Below are 8,110 nucleotides of genomic sequence, written 5' to 3'. Positions count from 1 at the left end.
TGGGACCACAACATTAGTAACAAAGAAACAGAATTTCCAAAGGATGAAGCCCAGAAAGCAGGAGTTTAAAAAGATTCCCAGGTGATTCTAATGTGCAGCCAAGGTTGAGAACCACTATAATAGAACAAAAGGTGGAGAGTGCCTATTATATGCAGATGTACATAATTTACCTTATTACCAGGGTATACAGAATGGGAAGAACAGATCACACAGATACTGGTGGTAACTTAGAGGGGAACAAGGTAGAAATAACTACGGGAAAGCTTCCCAAAATAGGTGTTTACAGAACTAGGATGGAAAAGAATCTGCTCACTAAAGGAGAAGACAGTGGCTAAGTTAATGACTTTAAGGTAAGTTGGAAATGGGCAAGTCAAACCTGGCCCCAGAAGCAATAATCAAGCAGCCTTGGGCACACAACAGGTGTGTGTTTGTGTGTATATGTATATGTGTGTGTGTGTGTGTTTGTATTATATATATTGTCTTTTCTGGTTAATTACAGAGGGAGCCAGAATTCAGTAAATGCTTGAAAAGGATTCCCGGGCAGGCCTATCATCTTCTCAGAAGGCAGAGATCTGAGTGAGGGGCACCTGTATTTAAACACAAAGCTATACTCACCTAAAGCGGGGATGCTTGTTTATTGCTTCATCGGGAAAGAAGAGGGACCTGGAAGCTCCTCCTTCGACTGGGTTGGGTTTGAACTCAGGCAGGGTGAACCCAGGACAGCCTAATCTACAACAAATTGAGTTAATTATGCCTCGTCATCATTGCACCTGTTAAAATACCTAGCCTCTATCATTCCCTTTTTCAGAGGGTCAAGCACACAAATGGTTTGCAAATATTATGCTCCATTACAACCACGCCTTTGCTTTTCTTATTCACCAAGATCTTCTTTTGTGATTCCAGCCCTTTACTAACCTCATCAGAGAACTTCGTTCACTCATCGCCCACAGAACACCCTCTAGAGCAGCGGTCGCCAACCGGTGCTCCGAGGGCCACTGGTGGTCCGTGAGGTCCGAAAGGTTGGCGACCGCTGCTTTAGAGAAGGCCCACTTGCATCCTGCCCATCTCTTCATTTAATAGCATCAACCCAGGGGTTATAGGTGCCCCCTATCCAGCTTCTGAGGCTTCCGCTTTTACTAGCTCTAAACTCTCAGCTTATCTTTTGACCCTTATACTGACACTGCCCCAACCCCCTGATAAGCTTTGCCTGAATATGAAAGGGGTCTCCTGTTTTTTGCCTCTGCAGGTCACCTCACAAATCCTTCAAGATTAGATTAAGTAGTGTCTCCACTGGTGTCCCCATCCACCCCTGAGATCTCTCTCCGAGGTCTGAAACCCAACCCTATTATCTACTTGACCTGAAGAAGAGTTTTAGTTCCCACACAGAAAAGGGAAGCTCTGTATGCATCCCTGATCAGAACGCTCCAATTCCACCTCACTTGCTGTCACACCACCTGTTCTTTGAGTTAAGAATTTTAAGGTCAATGGTAAGTGTGCTGTGAGGGAGGACAAAGACGATCAAGTTAGTGTAAGCCACACAAGGGAGGCTCTTGTCAGGCTATCGATCAGTGGTAGGAAACTTGGCTGAGAGCCAAGACTAGCCCCCACGCCTCACTTCCCGTGAGAACAATTGAATTTGCTGATCTTATCTAGAAAATAGTTCCCAGGGTTGCTGGAACTCCTGCGGCACATGCCCTGTGCATTAGGGAGAGTCCTTTAGGGGAGTGACAAGTGTACACAGGGCATTCTCCGCCAGGGTGTTGATCTGGGGGTCAGAGCTCAGATCCTCAGACTCCTACACAGCTCTGCTTTGCTTCTGGACCAGCACCCCCACAGAACCTCCTGCCAACACGGCCCCATTAACACCTGCGCTGTCCAATCTCAGCATGTGGCCACTAGCCACAGGGGACCCCTGAGAGCTGGACTGCAGCAGTGTGATTGGGGAACGGAATTCTTCATTCCCTGTACGTTTGATTAAACTCAAATTGTCATATGACCATTGTTTTGGACTACACTTCCACACTATAAAATTTTTGCCTCTTTACAGAGAGAAAAATCATACTGTTTACACTTAAGAAACCAAGTACTATTTTTACTGTTGATCCCAAAATAAAACCTTCCTTATCATTTACTATAGATGTAAGGTGAAGTTCTACAACTTCTACAACTAAATATTATTCTTGTTTTGTTTTCAAGTCCAAAACATACAGTAGACTTTTTAGAATAAAACTTATTTCATTGTCTCAACTCCCCCTCATAATGACTTACGAAGCTAGATCTTAAAAACAAAGGGGGGCAGGGGTGGCAATGGTTCCATATAGAGCCATTATCACGAGGAAAAGACACATTAGATTTAACTTAAAAAAATGTCCTTTTGCGGCCTACTGCCACACTACTAACCATTCTGAATTTTAAAGTATAAGAGAAAACAATTCTGGTTTGCATTACAAACCTCTTTTTCTTTTTAATTTGCTAAGTGAAAGGTAGAATCCTCTAATGTTAAGGAAAATTTAAGATACTGAATTTTCCAGTTCACTGAAACTTGTCAAATAAAGGCCAAGAAGTAGGCTACAGGTGTTATTACTGTAAATTTCATAATAATTACTTGACCAACAGCCTTGCTATCTCTTCTCTCCACCCCGTTTGCTGATTTTGCCCGTCTCTTCATCTTTCCATTTTCTCCATCTCCACCACCCACCCTCTGCAGGCTGCCCTCATCTCCTCACTGAGCCCCCTGCTGGTCTCCTAGCAAGCCCTGCACCCATCCTACAGCCACACTGACACTACAGCCCAAGTGCAGGGCTGCAGAACTAAAACGTGATGCAATCCGCCCAACCCAACCTTCCCAAGGCTCCCACTGCTTTTAGGATAGCAACTGAAATTCTTAGTTAACACAACTGGTCCACCAACGACCTGCCCGGCATCACCTTACCCCACACTTCCATTTCAGTCTCAGCATCCTTGTCACACTGGCCAGCCTTCTTCCAGCTCTGAAGGCTCGGTCCTCCCCTGGCTCATCCCAGGACCTGTGCCCATGCTGCGCCCCCTTCCTAGTACAGCCTTCCTTCTCCACTTCTATTAAACTCCTACTAGAACTTCGGATGTCCCTAACAATCATCCTCCCTGGGCGGCGCCTTCCTCCACCGCGCAGAGGCCATGAGACAACCACGTCACTCTCTGTGCGCCACACCCCCTCACTACTTTCCCTCATGGTTGCATCCTCACTGTGTGGGTCTGGTGTGGAGCAGGCACTCAGGTATCCTGTGAATGACAGTCATGAATTCTTTACCTCCTTCAAACACTGGGCAAAGGAACATGCCAATTCTCTTCCAAGCACACCTGCCCACCCTCACCCAGCTGGGGTTTTATTTCTGGCAGGGAGAGGGGAGTGGCCTGCACAAATGAACAAAGGAATCAAAGAAAGTAAGAGATGTTTTTCTAAATGTTTGATGAGTTGCTTATACAGGTTTCAACTATATAGATGTGACCATGGAAATGTTAAAGAAAATTCTCATTCAAGTGTCCTTCTGAGACCAATGGTATGATTGAATTCCTATGTTCATTACAGACATTTATCAAACTGTTCCAGGACATGGATACTAATCCCCAAAGCTCTTTGAACTTTGAGGAGGTGAGCATACTTGGTCACACTCTTGACAGATATCTAGCTGAGTGATGATTTGGTAGAACCGTATTCTTACGTACAGGTCCCACATATAATTGTAGCATATTTATGTACCTCATTGTAAGCTAAGAACATAATCTCACTATTTCTATTTATATTTGTGAACTTTTAGCCATTAGTAGGTTAGTATAAATGAAGCTAAAAACTGCTTTACAATTCCCAATTAAGACAAATCTAAAACTTTCTTTTCCCCATAATATCCAAATATGTGGAAAAGAAAATTTTCCACATATTTTTATTTATGGCAGGGAGAGGGAAAATATGACCTAATGTCCCCTTCGCCCCTTGTTCAATGCCGATAGTGCCCTGGGGGCACTGATGGTGGCCCTCCAACAGGTGTCCTCTGATAGGCCACCAATGTCACCCTTTACCGGTAGGCAAACACATGTGAGGGCGCAAGGAGCACTTGATCAGGGGACTCACTATTCCTCACAAGGTCAGAGCTGCATGGCACAGGATGTGCTGCTGCCTTCACCCTGCTACCCGGCCACAGTGGTCCTCCTGGTCTTTCCCACCAAGCCCAGACACAGCCCTTACCACAGGGCTCCAGGCCACCACCACCCACTGGAGCTGGTGTGCAACATCTGCCTGTAGCTCTAACATAGAGGCAGCCAAAGGCAGTGCTGTGAAGAATGACCGGTCTGTACAATATGAGAACTTTTAGGGTCAAATGCTTGGTTATGATTTGCTCTTTATAACCTCGAGCTCCGAACTGTCCCCTGGGGCATGTTCACGTAGGAACTAACCTGGGAAATGAAGTTATTGTGCAAAGAGCCTGATTTTCTTTTAATAAAGAAGTTGCTTCCTTCCGGCGCTGTCTCATATTGTCTTCAACTGTGTTGAACTCGGACATGGTTCCTCCGTATGGCTGTCCAGGTGTCCCTTCAATCATGTAACTCCCGTACTCTGGTCTCCAAAGTGTAGGGTGGCTACAGAGGAGAAAATAAAAATTTGCTCCATTTTATTCTTTGCTGCAGTCTACTCAATTCTTAGAAGTTCTTTTAAAGCATTGCCTCAAAAATGTTAGAAACTATTAGGTATAAATGAAGCTAAAAACTGCTTTATAATTCCCAAAGGCCATTAATTTTCCATAGCTCTTCAACTATATAAGGGTTAAAAGTACCAGGTCCAAAATATTTATAAATAACTGAAAACACGCACAGGGCACTCTCTGTCCAGACAAGCCAGTCCCTGTGCAGGAAAGGAGATGAGGCCCTAAGGCTCTTTTAGTTCTGGGCTGAGGTGAGGAGAAAAATAAACTGCAGAGCACAGGCTCCCTTCCCCTCTTTGTCTACTTAAATAAATATTTAGAAAACATCCCACCAGCCAAACAAAACCCATCTGCAAGTTTAATCTGGCACCATAGTTTGTGGTCTCAGGAACACTATGGCAATTTTTTAAAATAGTAAACAAGCTCTATATTGCCTTTACTATTCTAAGTGCTCTAATATGTTAATGGATTTTAAAATGTCAATACCCTACAAGGTAGATATTATTATCCCTCCCTTACAGATGAGGAAACTGAGGCACAGAGAAGTTAAGGGACTTGCCTAAGGTTACCCAACTATTAAGTACAGGAACCAGGATTTGCACCCAGGCAGCTGGGAATCAGAGCCCGGCTCTAAACTGGTATGCTATCCTGTGTCCTCTACATCTGAGGAAAGAGGCTATTGTAGTAGTTTGACAGTTTCAGAAACACTAAAACAAGCCTCCAGCTTACTTCGGGTTTGTCCTTTCCCCCTTTTCTTGCAGAGTTTCAAGGACTTCTTCTCCAGACAGGACCAACTGCACTCTCTTATTTTCATGATCAAAAGACACCAACATGTATTCCACCTATTGAGATTAAGGAGAGGGAGATGAACATTCTTTCAGACTGGTGCTCAGTGTGACCTTTAAGAGAAGAAGGCGGGGAAACATGGAGGTTGGAAAGGATCGACAATAACTTGAGACTGTCACATTCCTGACATGATAGCATATCATAAACATTTGTTTGCATAATATGAAAACCTGAAGAAAATGGTTAATAGTGGCACTGAGGACCACTCTTATACCTCAATTCCTTCTTTCCCCTCTTCTACTTAATATGCTACAGAAAGGTTGAGATGCCCATTTTGGAAAATTGTACTTCAAGAGGGAAGTATTCCAAAGCTAAGATTCTATACATTACATTGGCAAGAAGTTGCATTTTAAAACTTATTTCCTCCACTGGCTTACTGTAAAGTGGTTATCTGGGCATTCTGGTCCAAGGCAGATGATCCTTACTTCCTAGCAGGTTATTTAATAATCCCACTTAAGTCCCACTACTGGAGAGTTCAATCATCAACACCAATACGGAGCTTAAGTCCCACTACTGGAGAGTTCAATCATCAACACACCAATACGGAGCAGTTATTTTAGGAGTTTCAACCAGTTAGTGCAAGCATGTCAAACTCTCGGCATGCCTCGTTTATTTGGCCCGTGTTAGCCTTTGAGTTTGACATGCTTGATTTAGTGTTTTTCAATAAAAATGTAAGACAATTTCTTAACTCTGAAACCAGATCAAATGGACAATGCAAGGTGCTCTAGTGCATTTACCACAATACCTGGGGGAATTCTGATAAAAATCAAGAGTTCAATACCAAAGTAAGACTTTTCTGGACAGAGTACACATAAAACCTGCTTTGTTTTCCCTCAACCAGGTGCTTTAAATCATGATTATTGATATGAACAGTGAAGATTATGAATCTCCACAACTGAAATAAAACACACATTACCCTATGTAAGTGAAAGGTATGGAACTGGATCTTCCAGGCAAACACTTGAGTACCTTTTGCACAAAACAGAGAAGATGAGGCAAACTGATGCCCCATAAGGCAGACCAATACACAGATGTATTTTGTTTGGCTTATCATAGTATTAAAATTTAAAATAAAAAGGCAAGCAACAATACATCTACTACCTGACAGCTGCATGTCAATCCAGATTCCCAGCCTTAGAAACACACACCCAGAGCCCAGCACTACGTTAGGGTCCTGCAGGGCTGGGCTGCTCCCCTTTGGGGGGTGCTCTGTGGTCTGCAGTGGCCTATCCCCTTATTTATGTGTACCTGCCCCATCTTGGAAGGCATTTGAGCCAGCCAACAGAAATGGTACTTGTACCTGCCCCATCTTGGAAGGCATTTGAGCCAGCCATCCTTAGCACAGAAATGGTACCCTTCAAGAAATGGTTTTGCCCTTCAGCTAAGAAATATAATTAAAGGGGAGCGGGTGGGGGATTGTTAGTAACCATAGGAAATAGCCTGGCAAGTTTAAGCAACAAAATGAACTTTGAATTAACTTGTGTTAATTGTTGCTATGGACTGAATGTTTTTGTCCTCCCAAATTCTTATGTTGAAGCTCTTAATTTCCAATGTAATAGTATTTGAGGTGAGGCCTCTGGGGGTAATTAGGTCAGGAGAGTAGTCCTCATGATGGGATTAGTGCCCTCAGAAGACAAGATAAAAAGTGATCTCTCTCTTCAACGTGTGAGGACAGAGCAAGAAGGCAGGCATTTGTGAGCCAGGATGGGGCCCTTACCTGGAACTAAATCTGCCAACACCTTTGACCCTGGACTTCCCAACCTCCTGAGCTGTGAGAAATAAATAAGCCACCCAGTGTGTGGTATTTGTTACAGCAGCCTGAACTGACAAGATAGTTACCTTACCAATGAGTCTAAGTTCCCATTCATGCTTCTCCATTAGAATTTTTTAGTTCAAAAAGTAGGTAAGACTACTTGATTTAGGTACACGAGCCAGAAGTGTAGGATTGTACCTGTACAATCACTCCATGTGAAATGCCTGAAACATGGGCGGCAGAATCTGGAACTGCTCCCAATTTTAAGTACAAGTTTTCAGATAGCATCTACAGACCCATGACTCCTGAATAGCTAAAACATGATGGAACAGGAACCTTTAAGTCTCAGGATGAATATATTAAATATCATAGGTATGAGAAACAAATTTACCTCTAAATGATCATAATGAGAAAAGGTATGCCATAAACTTTCATTTATGGATCCTAATCTTCAAACCCGTCACGATCACCTGTCAAAGTTGGTGTGATCACCCTTTGGCATGATGGGAAAAGAAGCCCAGAGATGCCGAGTAAGTTGCCCAAGGCCATAGTATCGGAGCAGGGATTTGAACCCAGCTCTGACTGGCCTCAAGGCCCAGCACACCTTACTGCTAGGACTATAGAGGATGCCAGTCTTGGTTAGAAATAAGCTTTTTAAAAAATTGTTGTAAGCTACATGAGGCAGGGAAAGGTTATAATACTGGTTGAAAATCTCTCAAATTGATTATGCCTCAATTTTATGAGGTGGGCCTGACAATGTATCATAGTAGCTGAGATATAACAGAAGGTTACAGATTTAAACAGATGGGTAAGCCCATCTCTTAGGCTCAGGAAG

At 43.4% G+C, this 8,110-nt stretch overlaps 1 protein-coding gene across 1 annotated transcript in view; it reads right to left on the bottom strand.

The window, feature by feature from the left end:
* Positions 1-5,545, bottom strand: part of GCLC (glutamate-cysteine ligase, catalytic subunit) — a 24,789-nt gene extending 19,244 nt beyond the window's left edge. The window contains exons 1-3 of the mRNA XM_005878083.2: positions 5,406-5,545; positions 4,432-4,614; positions 616-729 (exon numbers count right to left, since the gene is read on the bottom strand). Of these exons, the coding sequence (XP_005878145.1) occupies positions 616-729; positions 4,432-4,614; positions 5,406-5,509 (401 nt within the window). The 5' untranslated portion in view covers positions 5,510-5,545. The remainder of the gene's footprint in view (positions 1-615; positions 730-4,431; positions 4,615-5,405) is intronic.
* Between the last annotated feature and the right edge of the window lie 2,565 nt (positions 5,546-8,110).

The sequence above is a fragment of the Myotis brandtii genome, unplaced genomic scaffold (genome assembly GCF_000412655.1).
Source record: "Myotis brandtii unplaced genomic scaffold, ASM41265v1 scaffold544, whole genome shotgun sequence".
Classification (NCBI taxonomy): domain Eukaryota; kingdom Metazoa; phylum Chordata; class Mammalia; order Chiroptera; family Vespertilionidae; genus Myotis; species Myotis brandtii.
This window is presented reverse-complemented; position numbering and strand designations above follow the sequence as displayed.